Here is a 19,592-nt window from a genome sequence, read left to right as displayed (position 1 = left end):
GACATGTTAAACAGTAATATGATTTAATATGTCCCAATTACAGGGGTACACTTTGGCAAAATGCTAAGGAGAACTGCAAATCAACCAGCATATGAACATAATGAAGGGCTTGAAATGCAGTAGAAGATGCTTTCAACTTTGTCACATCAATATGATGTTGATAATGCTGGTATTGATTGATCTTCAATGCCAGCAAGTTCAGTGGCAAGTCTGATCTGAATTGACCTGATTTAATCTGAAACTAATGATATAAGGGACCGTTCATAATTTATGGTTAGGGGGTGGTGGTGATGATGATTTTATGGGGGTTCAGCCATTTTGTTCTGGGGGATCTTGTACACATGTACAAGGGGGTCAGCAATTTTGTACATAAAAATATTTAAAAATTATGCTTAAAAATTGATTTTGTACATGACATGCAGGGAGTCACTTACTTTGTAAATATAATTGGGGGGTAGGCTCATTCACATTGTACATGCTTCTCAATAAAGGTACCCTGCCATGATATTGCTGGAATATTGCTAAGAGTGGTTTAAAACCAAACTCACCTATTCACCTACTATAACCACAAGATGGCACTCTGATCATTATAAGGTATTTGATAATTATGATTATAAATTTATATACTTACGATGTTAATATTGTTCTCACTACTTTCAACCCAGCATTTGTTTCGTCACTATGGTTACATGATTCAGTAAACTGTTGATTGGGCATTTAGCAACACATAGTAGAGTCATATCTTGACAGGCTAAGTGGATTTGGTTAAGTTCAGAAAGGACGAGTGTTACCTTTTAGTTACAAGATGTCTCCCCTCAACAGAAGGAAGAACATACACAGACATGCAATTTGAAATTGTGATCCCCAGACAACTTCTTGTACAGTATGAAATGTCATGAAAAGTCATGAATGTCATGATACAAAATACAAGTGCAATGCTAAAGAACATTATCAGGTAATTAGTTGTTTTGTGCAAGTTTTGTTTTTCTGGGGAGGGTGGTGGTGGGTGGCAGACCCAGTTGAAGTTACGTTTGACACAGCACTCAGCAATATTCCAGCTATAATCGGGCGGTCTGTAAGTAATCATGTCTGGACCAAACAATCTGATGATTGATATCATGACCATCGATCTCTGCCATTACGAAGAACACAATGCCCAGGCCAGCAAACCTTTCCCCCTGATCTCGTCTATTCTAACCATATACTGTTTTGTATGTACAGGCTTACAATAAACATGTCCATGAACTATGTGTAAACCTGTGTTAATCATTTTACAGATGCTTATTGGCTTGGCTGGTGTAACAACAGGTTACGATGGCAGTTTTCCCTTTGCCAAGCCTGGAGATGAGTATGGAGGCACCAACTATGTGGGCATGAGAGTGGTGAGTATGGGTTTACTGAGATATATGAGAGTGGTGAGTATGGGTTTACTGAGAATGTGAGAGTGGTGAGTATGGGGTTACTGAGAATGTGAGAGTGGTGAGTATGGGTTTACTGAGAATGTGAGAGTGGTGAGTATGGGTTTACTGAGAATGTGAGAGTGGTGAGTATGGGTTTACTGAGAATGTGAGAGTGGTGAGTATGGGTTTACTGAGAATGTGAGAGTGGTGAGTATGGGGTTACTGAGAATGTGAGGGTGGTGAGTATGCAGTTACTGAGATATATGAAAGTGGTGAGTATGGGGTTACTGAGAATGTGAGAGTGGTGAGTATGGGGTTACTGAGATATATGAGAGTGGTGAGTATGCAGTTACTGAGATATATGAAAGTGGTGAGTATGGGGTTACTGAGATATATGAAAGTGGTGATTATGGGATTACTGAGAAATGTGAGAGTGGTGAGTATGGGGTTACTGAGATATATGAGAGTGGTGAGTATGGAGTTACTGAGATATATGAGAGTGCCAAGTATGGGGTTACTGAGAAATGTGAGAGTGGTGAGTATGGGTTTACTGAGATATATGAAACTGGTGATTATGCAGTTACTGAGATATATGAAAGTGGTGAGTATGGGGTTACTGCGATATATGAGAGTGGTGAGTATGGGGTTACTGAGATATATGAAAGTGGTGATTATGCAGTTATTGAGATATATAAGAGTGGTGAGTAAGGGGTTATTGAGAAATGTGAGAGTGGTGAGTATGGGGTTACTGAGATATATGAAAGTGGTGATTATGCAGTTACTGAGATATATGAAAGTGGTGAGTATGGGGTTACTGCGATTTATGAGAGTGGTGAGTATGGGGTTACTGAGAATGTGAGAGTGGTGAGAATGGGTTTACTGAGAATGTGAGAGTGGTGAGTATGGGGTTACTGAGATATATGAAAGTGGTGATTATGCAGTTACTGAGATATATGAAAGTGGTGGGTATGGGGTTACTGCGATATATGAGAGTGGTGAGTATGGGGTTACTGAGAATGTGAGAGTGGTGAGAATGGGTTTACTGAGAATGTGAGAGTGGTGAGTATGGGGTTACTGAGATATATGAAAGTGGTGATTATGCAGTTACTGAGATATATGAAAGTGGTGAGTATGGGGTTACTGAGATATATGAGAGTGGTGAGTATGGGGTTACTGAGATATATGAGAGTGGTGAGTATGGGGTTACTGAGATATATGAGAGTGGTGAGTATGGGGTTACTGAGATATGTGAGAGTGGTGAGTAAGGGGCTACTGAGATATATGAGAGTGGTGAGTATGCAGTTATTGAGAAATGTGAGAGTGGTGAGTATGGGGTTACTGAGATATATTAAAGTGGTGAATATGCAGTTACTGAGATATATGAAAGTGGTGAGTATGGGGTTATTGAGAAATGTGAGAGTGGTGAGTATGGGGTTACTGAGATATATGAGAGTGGTGAGTATGGAGTTACTGAGATATATGAGAGTGGTGAGTATGGGGTTACTGAGAAATGTGAGAGTGGTGAGTATGGGGTTACTGAGATATATGAAACTGGTGATTATGCAGTTACTGAGATATATGAAAGTGGTGAGTATGGGGTTACTGCGATTTATGAGAGTGGTGAGTATGGGGTTACTGAGATATATGAAAGTGGTGATTATGCAGTTACTGAGATATATGAGAGTGGTGAGTAAGGGGTTATTGAGAAATGTGAGAGTGGTGAGTATTGGGTTACTGAGATATATGAAAGTGGTGATTATGCAGTTACTGAGATATATGAAAGTGGTGAGTATGAGGTTACTACGATAAATGAGAGTGGTGAGTATGGGGTTACTTAGAATGTGAGAGTGGTGAGAATGGGTTTACTGAGAATTCGAGAGTGGTGAGTATGGGGTTACTGAGATATATGAAAGTGGTGATTATGCAGTTACTGAGATATATGAGAAAGTGGTGAGTATGGGGTTACTGAGATATATGAGAGTGGTGGTAGTATGGGGTTACTGAGATATATGAGAGAGGTGAGTATGGGGTTACTGAGATATATATGAGAGTGGTAGTATGGGGTTACTGAGATATGTGAGAGTGTGAGTATGGGGCTACTGAGATATATGAGAGTGGTGAGTATGGGGTTACTGAGATATATGAAAGTGGTGATTATGCAGTTACCGAGATATATGAAAGTGGTGAGTATGGGGTTACTGAGATATATGAGAGTGGTGAGTATGGGGTTATTGAGAAATGTGAGAGTGGTGAGTTTGGAGTTACTGAGATATATAAGAGTGGTGAGTATGGGGTTATTGAGAAATGTGAGAGTGGTGAGTATGGGGTTACTGAGATATGTAAGAGTGATGAGTATGGAGTTATTGAGAAATGTTAGTGGTGAGTATGGGGTTACTGAGATATATGAGAGTGGTGAGTATGGGGTTACTGAGATATGTGAGAGTGGTGAGTATGAGGTTACTACTGGAGATATATGAAAGTGGTGAGTATGGAGTTACTGAGATATATGAAAGTGGTAGTATGGAGTTACTGAGATATATGAGAGTGGTGAGTATGGGGTTACTGAGATATGTGAGAAGTGGTGAGTAAGGGGTTACTACTGAGATATATAGAGTTGTGAGTAAGGGTTACTGAGATATATGAGAGTGGTGAGTATGGGAGTTACTGATATATATGAGAGTGGTGAGTATGGGGCTACTGAGATATATGGGAGTGATAGTAAGGGTTACTGAGATATATGAGAGTGGTAGTATGGGGTTACTGAGATATATGAAAGTGGTAGTATGGGTTAACTGAGATATATAGAGAGTTGTGAGTAAGGACTACTGAGATATATGAGAGTGGTGTGTATGGGGTTACTGAGATATATGAGAGTGGTGAGTATGGGGATACTGAGATACATGAGAGTGGTGAGAGTATGGGGTTACTGAGATATATGAGAGTGGTGAGTATGGGGCTACTGAGATATATGAGAGTGGTGAGTAAGGGGTTATTGAGAGAAATGAGAGAGTGGTGAGTATGGGGTTACTGAGATATATAGAAAGTGGTGAGTATGGGTTAACTGAGATATATGAGAAGTGGTGAGTATGGGGATACTGAGATATATGAGAGTGGTGAGTATGGGGTTACTGAGATATATGAGAGTGGTGAGTATGGGGCTACTGAGATATATGAGAGTGGTGAGTAAGGGGTTATTGAGAATGTGAGTGGTGAGTATGGGGTTACTGAGATATATGAAAGTGGTGAGTATGGGTTAACTGAGATATATGAGAGTTGTGAGTAGGGTCTACTGAGATATATGAGAGTGGTGAGTATGGGGGATACTGAGATACATGAGGTGGTGAGTATGGAGTTACTAGAGATATATGAGAGTGGTGAGAGTATGGGGCTACTGAGAGATATATGAGAGTGGTGAGTAAGGGGTTATTGAGAAATGTGAGAGTGGTAGTATGGGGTTACTGAGATATATGAAAGTGGTGAGTATGGGTTAACTAGAGATATATGAGAAGTGGTAGTATAGGGATACTAGAGATATATGAGAGTGGTGAGTATGGGGTTACTGAGATATATGAGAGTGGTGAGTATGGGAGCTACTGAGATATATGAGGCGGTGAGTAAGGGGTTATTGAGAAATGTGAGAGTGGTAGTATGGGGTTACTGAGATATATATGAAAGTGGTGAGTATGGGTTAACTAGAGATATATGAGAGTTGTGAGTAAGGGGCTACTAGAGATATATGAGAGTGTGGTGTGTATGGGGTTACTGAGATATATGAGAGTGGTGAGTATGGGGATACTGAGAGATATATGAGAGTGGTGAGTATGGGGTTATTGAGATATATAGAGAGTGTTGAGTATGGGGTTATTGAGATATATATAGAAGTGGTGAGTAAGGGGTTACTGAGATATATATGAGAGTGTTAGTATGGGTTTATTGAGATATATGAGAAGTGGTGAGTATGGGGGTTACTGAGATATATGAAAGTGGTGAGTATGGGAGTTACTGAGATATATGAGAGTGGTGAGTATGGGGATACTGAGATATATGAGAGTGGTGAGTATGGGGTTACTGAGATATATGAGAGTGGTGAGTATGGGGCTACTGAGATATATGAGAGTGGTGAGTAAGGGGTTATTGAGAAATGTGAGAGTGGTGAGTATGGGGTTACTGAGATATATGAAAGTGGTGAGTATGGGTTAACTGAGATATATGAGAGTTGTGAGTAAGGGTCTACTGAGATATATGAGAGTGGTGAGTATGGGGATACTGAGATACATGAGAGTGGTGAGTATGGGGTTACTGAGATATATGAGAGTGGTGAGTATGGGGCTACTGAGATATATGAGAGTGGTGAGTAAGGGGTTATTGAGAAATGTGAGAGTGGTGAGTATGGGGTTACTGAGATATATGAAAGTGGTGAGTATGGGTTAACTGAGATATATGAGAGTGGTGAGTATGGGGATACTGAGATATATGAGAGTGGTGAGTATGGGGTTACTGAGATATATGAGAGTGGTGAGTATGGGGCTACTGAGATATATGAGAGTGGTGAGTAAGGGGTTATTGAGAAATGTGAGAGTGGTGAGTATGGGGTTACTGAGATATATGAAAGTGGTGAGTATGGGTTAACTGAGATATATGAGAGTTGTGAGTATGGGGATACTGAGATATATGAGAGTGGTGAGTATGGGGTTATTGAGATATATGAGAGTGTTGAGTATGGGGTTATTGAGATATATGAGAGTGTTGAGTATGGGGTTATTGAGATATATGAGAGTGGTGAGTAAGGGGTTACTGAGATATATGAGAGTGTTGAGTATGGGGATACTGAGAAATGTGAGAGTGGTGAGTATGGGGTTACTGAGAGATATATGAGAGTGGTGGTGAGTATGGGGCTACTGAGATATATGAGAGTGGTGAGTAAGGGTTATTGAGAAATGTGAGAGTGGTGAGTATGGGGTTACTGAGATATATGAAAGTGGTGAGTATGGGTTAACTGAGATATATGAGAGTTGTGAGTATGGGGATACTGAGATATATGAGAGTGGTGAGTATGGGGTTATTGAGATATATGAGAGTGTTGAGTATGGGGTTATTGAGATATATGAGAGTGTTGAGTATGGGGTTATTGAGATATATGAGAGTGGTGAGTATGGGGATACTGAGATATATGAGAGTGGTGAGTATGGGGTTACTGAGATATATGAGAGTGGTGAGTATGGGGCTACTGAGATATATGAGAGCGGTGAGTAAGGGGTTATTGAGAAATGTGAGAGTGGTGAGTATGGGGTTACTGAGATATATGAAAGTGGTGAGTATGGGTTAACTGAGATATATGAGAGTTGTGAGTAAGGGGCTACTGAGATATATGAGAGTGGTGTGTATGGGGTTACTGAGATATATGAGAGTGGTGAGTATGGGGATACTGAGATATATGAGAGTGGTGAGTATGGGGTTATTGAGATATATGAGAGTGTTGAGTATGGGGTTATTGAGATATATGAGAGTGGTGAGTAAGGGGTTACTGAGATATATGAGAGTGTTGAGTATGGGTTTATTGAGATATATGAGAGTGGTGAGTATGGGGTTACTGAGATATATGAAAGTGGTGAGTATGGGGTTACTGAGATATATGAGAGTGGTGAGTATGGGGATACTGAGATATATGAGAGTGGTGAGTATGGGGTTACTGAGATATATGAGAGTGGTGAGTATGGGGCTACTGAGATATATGAGAGTGGTGAGTAAGGGGTTATTGAGAAATGTGAGAGTGGTGAGTATGGGGTTACTGAGATATATGAAAGTGGTGAGTATGGGTTAACTGAGATATATGAGAGTTGTGAGTAAGGGTCTACTGAGATATATGAGAGTGGTGAGTATGGGGATACTGAGATACATGAGAGTGGTGAGTATGGGGTTACTGAGATATATGAGAGTGGTGAGTATGGGGCTACTGAGATATATGAGAGTGGTGAGTAAGGGGTTATTGAGAAATGTGAGAGTGGTGAGTATGGGGTTACTGAGATATATGAAAGTGGTGAGTATGGGTTAACTGAGATATATGAGAGTTGTGAGTATGGGGATACTGAGATATATGAGAGTGGTGAGTATGGGGATACTGAGATATATGAGAGTGGTGAGTATGGGGTTATTGAGATATATGAGAGTGTTGAGTATGGGGTTATTGAGATATATGAGAGTGGTGAGTAAGGGGTTACTGAGATATATGAGAGTGTTGAGTATGGGTTTATTGAGATATATGAGAGTGGTGAGTATGGGGTTACTGAGATATATGAAAGTGGTGAGTATGGGGTTACTGAGAAATGTGAGAGTGGTGAGTGAAAGGATGTTGTGACATTTGAGTGTTGTGACAAGGAGGACAGAGAGATGTGTGAGAGTGGTGACGAGTCATTGAAACATGTGTGACTGGTGTGGGGAGGACACAGCGTGGTGACTAGGAGGACAGAGAGATATGTGAGAAGGGTGACAAGGATGCTTCTCTACATGATATGATAGATGTGATTATGGGGCCATGGAGATTGATGAGTATTTATCATAATGGTGATGCGATCATGCTATTTATTATTTTGAAAGTGGAGTCTATCTTCAAATGTTTAGTGATCTTGTAGGATATGGATATGCAGTGTTAAATGAAAACCTGAGGATAACATTGTATCATTAGTCTGGTGGTGTTCCTGCTTCAGTTCTGTGCTACATGTGGAGCTATGCTGGTGCCTGTATCCTTCAAGGTTGTGTGGGTGCTCACCCATTCCATTGTTGCTGCCATATTTGCTGCTTGTCTTATCCTGTTCGGTGAGTAGTTCCTCATACACCAGGCATTATTGTTATCAAATTCATTCCCATGTAGAACAACAAGACTTGCTGAGTGTTACAGATGTAAGCACACACTGTCTCTATGTTACAGCTGTAGGCATACTGTTGTAGGCACACAGGCAGTCCCTGTTACAGATGTAGGCACACAGACTGTCTATGTTAAAGATGTAGGCACACAGGCTGTCCCTGTTACAGATGTAGGCACACAGACTGTCTATGTTACAGATGTAGGCACACAGACTGTCCAATGTTACAGATGTAGGCATACAGACTGTCCAATGTTACAGATGTAGACACACAGACTGTCGAATGTTACAGATGTAGGCACACAGACTGTCCAATGTTACAGATGTAGGAACACAGACTGTCCAATGTTACAGATGTAGGCACACAGACTTTCTCTTTATTACAGATGTAGGCACACAGACTGTCCAATGTTACAGATGTAGGCACACACAGACTGTCCAATTTTACAGATGTAGGCACACAGATTGTCTCTATGTTACAGATGTAGGCACACAGATTGACTCTATGTTACAGATGTAGGCACACAGACTTTCTCTTAATTACAGATGTGGTCACAGAGACTGTCTGTTACTGAACACCATACCACCACATGTTACTGAACACCATACCACCACATGTTACTGAACACCATACCACCCCATGTTACTGAACACCATACCACCACATGTTACTGAACACCATACCACCACATGTTACTGAACACCATACCACCACATGTTACTGAACACCATACCACCACATGTTACTGAACACCATACCACCACATGTTACTGAACACCATACCACCACATGTTACTGAACACCATACCACCCCATGTGTTAGTGTTAGATGACCCTGTTCAGTGACATAATCTCTCTGTTACAGATGTGGGCACCATAACACTGTCACGTCACATCCTACTTGATCCAATTCTGCTTGTGTTCATCATAATGGCGACCTATTCATCTGTGAAATTCAAACTGTATCAAAACAGGTATTTATATATTTCTTTTCATGTAGACAAGTTAGATGTTAAATTTTTATGCGTCAAAATCCTGATTGTCCTTCACAATAGTGTGTTCACATCCATGTTTTTACTTGCAGGCCATTCAGTTTTTCCTGGTGGGGCTGGTTGGCTGTGACGGGAGTATTTCTGTCATGTTCTATAGGGTGAGTGTAACTGAACACAGAGGTCTAATGGACTCTTTATGTTTTGGGGTTGTTATCCGATACGTTTTGTTGTCAGATTTATATACAACAAATAGATTGAATTGTTCAGTGAGCAAGCTGGCTGTTCTGAAAATGTGTTGTTGGTTGAAATGTTTTGTTTCTCCTTACAGAGCAAAATATTGAATGTGTGAATACTGTTATTAGTGTCAAAAGGAAAGATTCTTGTACAGTAGTCATCTTGTTCCTGTCAGTTTAGAACTTTTTTTCTTTCTATTATTATCTCTTTATTTCTTTATAATGGGTACATAATTTATGCATTTGTGGTACATGTAAATATTATAAAACAAAGGACATGGGTGGTAGATAATCCGTAGGCTATAAGAATACATTTGTTGTTGCAATTTATGTGAAGAGGTTATAGCAAGATGACCAAAAGGTGAAGAATTTACCATAGTTGCAGTGCGAAAAGGCAGCATATTTGTCAATTTCATACAAGGTGTGTAGATAATTTTTTAATCCAGCAATCTGTGGATGCGAATTGGAACATCTCTTTGCATATATATAGTATTTTGTTGCGATGATAATAAGGTTTAGTACATCATTTCTTTTTTCTTTATATCCAAAGATGATATGTTTGCATCCAGAGTTAACTTTGTGCCTGTTTCTTGTTCAATCCAGGCTTTTAGTTGCTGCCACAACGTTTTCACATGTACACATTCACAAAATATGTGGATAATTGATTCCATTTTAACCTTACAGAATGTACAAGAAGCAGATTGTGTCTGTTTATAGTTAAATAAATCCTTGTTTGTTGTAATGATTCTTTGGACAATTTCATATTGAAGACATCTGAATTGTGTATTACAAGTTGTTCTGAAAGGTACATAGTTACAAACTTTCCAGAGTTGTTCTGATATATCTACGTTGATATCCCTTTCCTGTTTAAGTTGACTATTTAGCTTTTCTTTTAATGTATGTTTCCTTAGCAAAACAGAGTAGATAATCTTGCATCCTTTACGTTCTTTATAGAGCATATGTATATTATTAGGAATAAATGGCTCCTCTACTTTACACAGAGTTAGTTCTTTCGAAAGTAAGTAGGATTTTATGGAGTTAATGATACCCCTTTATTCTAAAAAATTTGTCTTAATATTATATAAGGAAATAATCTCTTCATAGGTAGGAAAATTACTATCTTTTTTCAGTAGATCATTAATGAATTTAACATTTCCCTTCAAGTAATGTTTATAAATAATAGGATTTTGACATACGGTAATATTGTCGTTTGCCCATATATACTGTTGTGAAGTTTCTGTATCAACGTCATCATTTATTTGTAAAGATTGCATATTTGCCCACGCTTCGTAAACATCTCTCCAAAAAACATTACTGATATTTGGGATAATAGTGTGTTTTAAGTAGTTTGCTCCCATCTCTGTTGGGTGAAGGCTTTTTGTTGGAATAGCAAAATCTATAAGATTTGATATGTTAGAATGTTTAACAAATGTTCTGCACAGCCACTAGAGTTTTTGAGCTTGTATTGTTTCAAGAATTAAAGGTACATTTAGCACCCCTTCTTTATACGATTGAATAATTGTGTTTCGCTTGATCTTGTCAGGTTTTCCTTTCCAAACGAATTTAAAACATTTTTTCTGTAGATTTTGAATGGTATCACTTCTTGGATTTGGCAACATAGTAAAAAGATGGTTTAGGGAAGGCAATATAAGGTTTTTAAGAACAGTAATTCTGCCAAATGGAGTAAGGTCTCTTCTGAACCACATCGTCATTGTCTTTTCAACTTGTTTTAGTTTGTCTTTATAATTTCTTTCAACCATTTCAGCCTGGTTGTGTTGAAACTGAATTCCAAGTTAAGTAAAGGGTCTTTGGGACCAATCTAGTTTGAAAGTCTTACAGTATTGAATGCTTGAGTATTGCATGGAACCAATCCATATTATTGTAGTTTTTTCTATGTTTATTTTAAGGCCAGAAAATTCAGGATATTGATTAAGTAAACCCAAGGTTGCTTGAAAGCATTTTTCCCTTCCATCAAGAATAAGTGTTGTGTCGTGTGCAAATTGCGTTAATAAATATTCAATATCAAGAAGTTTAATACCCTTTACATTTTTATTTTCCCTCAACATGTGTGCCAAAATTTCTGTGCAGAGAAGGAATAGATATGGCGAAAGTGGATCACCTTGTTTACATCCTCTCGAAATATTAAAAAGATTACTGGAAAAAACATTTACTAGAACACTTGATCCTCACTAATTATAGTTGGTAGTATATTTTTTATACGAGCTGCAATTGTTGCTGATGCTATTTTGTATGATATATTTAGTAGGGATATGGGTCTATAGTATTTTATGTATTCTTTAGACTTTTCCTTTTTTGGTAAACATGTAATAAGGCCTTGTTTTTGGCTGACCGATAGTTCCCCATTTAGATGCGTATAATTCAACGGGTTTATAAAAAATATATGAATATCCTTCCAAAAGAATTTAAAGAATTCGGATGTGTAACCAGAAGGTCCAGGACTTTTGCTATTTTTCATCTTTTTCAGAGCATTAAGAACTACATCATATTGGAGTTCTCCTTCAAGTGATAGAGAATTTTCATTTGATAATTTGGGAATATTTGATTCTTTAAACAAGTCCTGAAGATTGATATCTTTTGAGCTTTGACTAGAATACAATTTTTTGTAATAACAATGAACATGTTTAATAATGTTCTCAGTATCGGTGAGTACAGAATTATCATCATTCAGTTTTATTATCGCTTTGCTTACGAATTTCTGTTTTTCCAGAGCTAGACATTTTTTGTTGTTGGTTTCTCTCCTTTTTCTTGCCAATTCAATTTAGCCCTAATCATAATTCCCTCCGTTTTTACTTTATTTATCTCTAATTCCCTGTCTTTAAGTTCATCTATCTCCTTAAGAATATTTCCTTTTTCTTTGTCCTGAATTTTATCATCTTACGAAATTTCAAGTTTCTCAAGTGAATCGTTAATTTCATTTTCTTCTTTCAACCTTTCACATTTCTTTATAGAGGAATATTTTATAGTTCAAACCTCGGATATTACACAAAAGTACTTCGAAAAACAGCTGGTCATTTATAGTTAAATGTTTTCCCCCTTCTGTATCAACTCTACTGTATTCATCGAATGTATCTCTGATAGTTTTCTTAACTTTGCTAACATACTCTGGATCATGTAACAAGCTATTGTTAAACTTCCAGAACCCACCTCCCCTTTCAAGTTTTGTGAATTGGAGTTCTATTGCTATCAGTGAATGATCAGATCTGTAACCTGTCAGTATATCCGATGACATCACAGATTTCTCGAGGTTTCTACTAATTAAAAAGAAGTCTAATCTGGCTTGTTTCAGAGGTTTCGATTTTCTCCAGGTATATATTTTGATGTTCAAGTTAGCTTCGCGCCAAGGATCGTAAAGGTTAAGTTCCTCTAGCAAATCGACAACAACTTTTCTGGCTTTTGGATTGTTAATGTGTTTATAATTATATGTATCTATATCCTGATTTTGTACGAGATTAAAATCGCCACACAAAATATTTGTGTCACAGTCAAGCTTGTTGATTAAGTTTTTAATATTTGTATAAAATGCTGGCGTATCCACATTTTGACCATATATATTGGTAATAGTAAAGATATCATCACTCGACTCTTTTTTGAGAATCATGTAATTTCCGTTTTCGTTGTCATAAATTTCATCAAGTATCTGAAAGTCGAAATTGTTTTGAAACAGAATTGCAACCCCCCTTGATTGACTATTAAAAGAACAGAAAAGAATTTCTGAACCCCATCTGTTTTGATTTTTTGCTCCATATCTCTTGTGAAATGAGTATCTTGGATGCAATAAATATGTCCATTTTTCTCTTTAAAAATGTCTAAACACATCTATTCTTTTCTTTTCATTATTTAACCCTTGACAGTTTGAACATAATATTCTTACTCTATCTACCATTGCGAAGTTTTTATATATTTCTTCCCTGTGATTTTACATAGTCCATGTACAATGTTATGACCCAATTTTCTTTTGTAAACATGACAGTGAGTTGAAGACATAGTGATTCTATAAGTGTAAAACATGAAACAAAGCAGAAAGAATATCGTTTCTTCCGCTACCAACCTTATGGGTAGCATCCCTGGCTTTTCAGCCAACCCACAGTATATTTGTTGACTAAAGATAAAACTATTCTACGAACAAGGTTATGGAATGAACAAAACACTCAAGAGGACTTTAATTTAAAAACTCGTTATTTACAACTGTGTTGTGTGTGGCCTCATAATAAGGCAAAAATCCGGATCCCAAGATTTCGCGCAGCGTTTGGTTTCCATCGAACACGCCAGTGTTAACCCTTTAGTGTTTCCCCCAGGATTATGAAAGGGCAGGGTAGACTCAGAGAAAAAAGGGCACTTTAAAATTCAAAAGGGCATTCAGCAAACAAAAAAGGCACAACAATTAAGGGTTCAATAATTTACTGTGGTTGACATAATTTGGGTCTGTTTGGCATGCTTTGATGCAAGTTCATAAATTATTCGTTCATATTCTCCTCTTCTTTCGTGCCTAGAACTTGGCCACACATTTCCTCAAGTCAATGTCAGTAGAAGACTTAGCATTCATGCTGACCATAAGTAGCTTGGTGCACTGGATGACAACCACTTGTCAATGTCATAGCAAACAAGTTCTGAATCTTCTACATCGGGTCTGAAATACACATACAAGTCAGTTTTATTTCCAGCCAAAATTTATTGTATTTTGTAATTTGGTAATAAGAAAACATCCTTTGAATATTAAAAAAATAAGAATAGTAAAAATACCTTGTACTAATGAAAGTACTTTTTCACACACAGAAAAAAAAGTTCACACTTTTATTACATTTCAGTTGAGGATAAATTAGGGTAAAATATCAGATAAATATACACAAAAGTTTGGAACAATTATTTTTAATTTTGAAAATCTTTAAGACTAGATATGGAGACAGGTAAAAATTGTCTTTGTTCATTGCAGACACCTTATCCACCACAAAATCTACTAACTTCAAATTAAGTATATATAGAAAAATTAATTTAGTATTTCTACCGATATTTTCGAATATGAAAAACTACATGTACGCCGTGCAAAAAATAAACTTAAATACTTTCAGAAAGACATGTTTGATGTGGCTTCGATTCCTGTGTCTATTTCGTGTAGAATTATTACTTCGGTAATTCGTACATTTACAAAGAGTAAATAAAATTTCAACACATATACCCAGTGCAAATATTAACTATAGCAAAAGAGAGGGTTTTGTGTATATCTAGAAAATCGAAATGAGAAATACGTGCTTCCGAAAGATTTCTTTCAGAGCGAGGTCGACTGAACAAGGAGAAATTAAAAGTAAAAAAAAACATATTAGAATCTATTCACAATCGTAATTTTAGAGAGGATAACAATCACCGGTGTGTTTTAAATACTTTAGACAAGCATTGAAAAGGAAACGGAAAAGAAAAATATTCGGAATAATCTGAAGTGATCATGTCTGATATGGCTTCCCTTTGTTTCATTCGTTTTTATTTTCTACTCACAAAAAGACTAAAATAAGATATGGACGTAAAGTATTTACAGCAAAGATTCTTAAACATAACAGACGGAATGGGCATGTTTTATTAGCTACAAAGAGATCACATGAACCTAGATTATTGCTGGAAATGTTTTCTAATTTTGCCGCTATCGGTTCTAAATGTCAAGTCGTACCTGTTTTGGTTTTCGCGAAGAAATCCACGAGTCGACGACACTTCCTTGCTTCAGCCTTCACAGCTTCTTCTCTTTTCCTCTTTGTTCTTTCTTTGATAGGCACTGTGTTTCAAAATGAAAACGAACAAAGCCGAAATCGCCATGACTTAAATAGGTAGTTTTATTGCAAAACAAACACATCCGGGAAGGGAGCTAACTCCTGCCTTTGTTAAAATCCGGAAAATATTGGATTTTTCAAAGGGCAGATAATGCGGTGATTCAAAAGGGCACAGCGCTAAATGAAAAGGGCAGGGCGCTAAATAAAAAGGGCAGGGCGCTGAATAAAAAGGGCAGGGCGCTACGCCCTGCCAAATATGACTGGGGGAAACACTACCCTTATGCCTCCAATGTGAGTGGTCGAAACACGTGGTTAGGCATGCACGAGGGGCACGGAGTGTTGTGATACTAGTGGCTAATAGTTCAATAAAAGACAGTTTACAGTCATTCTGGGGAGAAAGCCTAGATAAACTAAATAGACTTTTAGATTCTGAATGCTATGTTTCTGCACAAAACCAAAAACATTACCTTTAGAAATAGTTCGCGGCGTCACCACTTTCATCGTAAACCATTATTGTCATGTAAACAGTAATGTCTCAGTATTGCAAATATGAAACCCAACAATTAATTTGTTATTATGTTTAGAACTAGTCGTATTTGTTTTCATTCTGAAACGGGGTTATGATGTTCCTCCAGAAAAACCTCCATCCTTACTACACTTTTTATTATTACATGATAGAGTGTGTTGTGGGTGCAATAAAGCAATCCAATAAATGCAGTATCACAATCTGATAAATATGCAAATCAAATCACTGAGCAGGTGCTACTTTAAGACACATATATCATATAATGTATGCTTAAAGGTCACATGCAACGTAAAACACAACTTTGCAGATTCTGATACCTTTCGGTATGGACTTACCGAAACAAATCGCCAAAAATGCAAATTCAACTTATAAAGTTGAAAAATAACGCGATGAAAAAACCCGCACCGAATCGGGAGTTCAAACGATTCACTAATTTTCCCCCGACTTTTCGGGGGAAAACTGGTTTCAACAGCTGGGCTGCGCTCATAGCACGTGGGCAGTGAAATAGGTTCGCGCAGCTTGGAAACAGGTTGTCCGGTGAATACTCGGTGAAGGCTTTGGTGTGAGCTATTTTTCTAATGTTTTGTTGATATCTCACAGGCGCGAGCTTTTTATATGTTATGACAGTAAATTAACTGTTTATATAATTTCATTTGTCTATTTCACCACACGTTCTTCTTACTGTCACTTTCTCAGTTCGATACTTAAAAGCAATGTCATTATTTAGCGTTGACAGAATTTCTAACTGTGATATAGATATGTCGTTGTCACAGACAAAACTCAATGTCTTATTTGATTGACACCTGTGTGTCTGCCTGCCTGTCTGCTAATGACAATATTCAATACACAACTGCTATCACTGACCACAAGCAATTTGAACTTAACACCAATCAGGCTATACACCATAAACAAAACGCATTGATTTATGGCCCGAGTTCGGTCTCTGTCACATTATGTAATTACACAGACAGGCAGGTGTGATACTTGAACACATGACATGTTATGTTGTCTATTGATTGCAAAATGTTATACACAAAAAATGAGCATGTATTTACAAAACCCAACATCTCTATATATACACACACAATGAGCCGTGAGGGCACCTGCAAATGAACCAGCCGTTACACTTGAGTGCACACCCACCGCTCTGACTGGGTTCGGTATCCCGGCTGCTTTGTTTCTAGGGAAGTAAACCCAAGTCCACAATATTGCACTTTTGATTTGCGATTGTACGCTTATAATTTTGTTTATATGTTTTTTCGTAACCAGCAATGTATATTATATGTCATGAGTAAGTGATAATTGTGTTTTAATTATGTTTGATTTTTTTGTTGCATGTGACCTTTAATTTATTATTTTGAAACCCGTGAAGATCCGGGTTAGAATTGATTTTCAGTAAACCATGCTTGTCCTAAGAGGCGACTAACGGGATCGGGTGGTCAGGCTCGCTGACTTGGTTGACACATGTCATCGTATCCCAACTGCCTAGATCGATGCTCATACGGTTGATCACTGAATTGTCTGGTCCAGACTCGATTATTTATAGACCACCGCCATATAGCTGGAATATTGCTGTGTGCGGCGTAAAACTAAACTCACTCTCTCACTTTTAGGTAGGCGTTTCCTCAGGTGTGGGTGTATCTGTTCACAGGCATTTCTATGAATAAGTTTGGCACTCAGTGATAAACAGGAAGGTTCACTTATTATTATTCTTTCAGATATATTATGTTAAAATATAGAAACACTCTTGGCTAATAATGTATATTTCCTTTTTGACAGAGTAAAGTTTGTTGGTCTCTTTGTGATCGTGCTGGTGGGCTTGACAACTGCCTATGATCTGTGGGAACTGTTGGGGAATCAAGCTCTGTCTATGGTAACACTTCACAAGTCTTTTTGTATCATATCTATCAGATATGTGTAGTTATGAACAGTTAGGGGTGGCCCAGTCATCTTGGGTGCCACAATTCACTGTACAGAGTTGCCTCCCTTGACCATGCCAGAAACCTATGATGGCGGCTTCAAATCCAAGTCCATGATGATTATTTTGTCAATGCTTGGCAGTATCTATCCACAGTTTTCTATGATACACACACTTCTGTAGACAGAAACAGCATTGCTTCAGTGTTTCCACCCACTTCAAGCTGACATGCTGTGATATATGTACGTCTTTACTACTCCTGGAATGGTATTGTGTGTTGTATTCAACTTAATCGGTTCATTTGCATGGATGTGATTTCAAGGAGGAATATGTGCTTTACTGATCTCTATTGTATTATTCTTTTGTAAAACTGGTCTCATGTAACCTTGGTTTGTAAGCCTCAAATATAATGATACTCAACAGACAAGGTCACACACTGTTCTCTAAATCGCACATGTGCATAATTTTTACAATATTTGACTGGGGTTTTGTTGTGGAAAATGAAGTCCACTTTCTCATGTCTGTAACTGTCACTTGTATGTTTCAAAATGAACCTTACTTAGTTATCTCCCCTTTGTGTTCCTGCCACTAGGTGGAGGTTGTGAAGCATCTGGCAGCGAGAGCCCTGTGTCTGATTGTTCTCCCAGTTATCGGCTACATGATAATATTCGCTGTCCACTTCAATGTGCTCAGTCTAAGGTGAGTTTCAACATCAGGGCCTAGATTTCCGAAGTTCTCTTAGCGCTAAGATAGTCGAAAGTGCCATTCATTAACATTGACTCACAACTATCTTAGCACTTAGAGAACTTCGAAATCTAGGCCCTGGGGCCGGATTCACTAAACTTCTAAGAATTTTCTTAGTTTTTATGCTTAAGTTTCCTGAAGAATTCTTAAGGCTTAAGAATATTCTAAAAAACATAGTAAACATTGACCATGTTGAGTGTGTTGTGGTGGTATTTTACATTAATTCATTGAAACAGTACAGGAAACAACTCATTAATATATGACATAACTCAACTTAGATTATCATAGACATAGAGAGATTACTTTGTATGTGAATGTTGTTTTATATACCAACATTTATTCACTATGCAAGTGTCATGATGGTTTTAGGTGCTATGGTAGAGCACGATTGTTAAACATGCTCATTATATTACAATAAATACATTCCAAGTGACTCCACAGCAATTTTGTGGTTAACCAAGCAGTTCTTTTGCATTTATGGTTCCTTAACAAACCTAATTTGCAAATTAGCAAGAAGTGTTTTAAGCATGTTGGTTGTATTTCAGTGGCAATGGGGACGGTTTCTACAGTTCTGCCTTCCAGTCCTCCTTGGTGGGAAACAAACTGTACAATGTCAGCATGCCAGAAAGTGAGTTGGTTCACTGCTAGGAATAAATCTTAGACACTTCATTGAAATGCTACCAACAAGAAATGAACTAAGTGATATAATCATTGAGGAGGTATATTGGCGATAAATGTCTTTGGAATTAATTTCGGGGTGTGTAGATTAATATATGGTGTGTTGGGCAATATACCTTGTTGATTGTGTATGGTTGCCCTTAGTATTGCCTGCCATTCGTCTTCGAAGAGCAGCCCCAAGCTGGCACATTGACGAGTGCTGAATCTTGGGGGTACACTCTCTGCTTGAGGACATTCCACAGATGCTCACCTGACCTAATGGGCTTAACAGGCAGACCAATCTCTTTTTTGTTTTATTGTCATGCCATTTCTAAATCTTGAGATAAGGTTTATCAAAATGCTGTATGACTTGTCAAATACCAGGTTGAATAAGTGGTCTGGACTAGATCTCATAATGTGCAATTACCAACACGTATGCAGGGGTGGAAATAACCCATTGCCCGACGCCTAAGTCCAGTGTTTTTTT

General features: G+C 37.9%; 1 protein-coding gene across 1 annotated transcript in view; it reads left to right on the top strand.

The window, feature by feature from the left end:
• Positions 1 to 19,592, top strand: part of LOC124285392 (protein O-mannosyl-transferase 2-like) — a 38,787-nt gene that overhangs the window by 5,673 nt on the left and 13,522 nt on the right. Inside the window, exons 3-9 of the mRNA XM_046721618.1 lie at positions 1,278 to 1,382; positions 8,105 to 8,213; positions 9,127 to 9,235; positions 9,346 to 9,411; positions 17,566 to 17,659; positions 18,297 to 18,403; positions 18,994 to 19,076. Of these exons, the coding sequence (XP_046577574.1) occupies positions 1,278 to 1,382; positions 8,105 to 8,213; positions 9,127 to 9,235; positions 9,346 to 9,411; positions 17,566 to 17,659; positions 18,297 to 18,403; positions 18,994 to 19,076 (673 nt within the window). The remainder of the gene's footprint in view (positions 1 to 1,277; positions 1,383 to 8,104; positions 8,214 to 9,126; positions 9,236 to 9,345; positions 9,412 to 17,565; positions 17,660 to 18,296; positions 18,404 to 18,993; positions 19,077 to 19,592) is intronic.

This window comes from Haliotis rubra, unplaced genomic scaffold (assembly GCF_003918875.1).
Source record: "Haliotis rubra isolate DU_JTF1 unplaced genomic scaffold, ASM391887v1 Scf36, whole genome shotgun sequence".
Classification (NCBI taxonomy): Eukaryota; Metazoa; Mollusca; class Gastropoda; order Lepetellida; family Haliotidae; genus Haliotis; species Haliotis rubra.
This window is presented reverse-complemented; position numbering and strand designations above follow the sequence as displayed.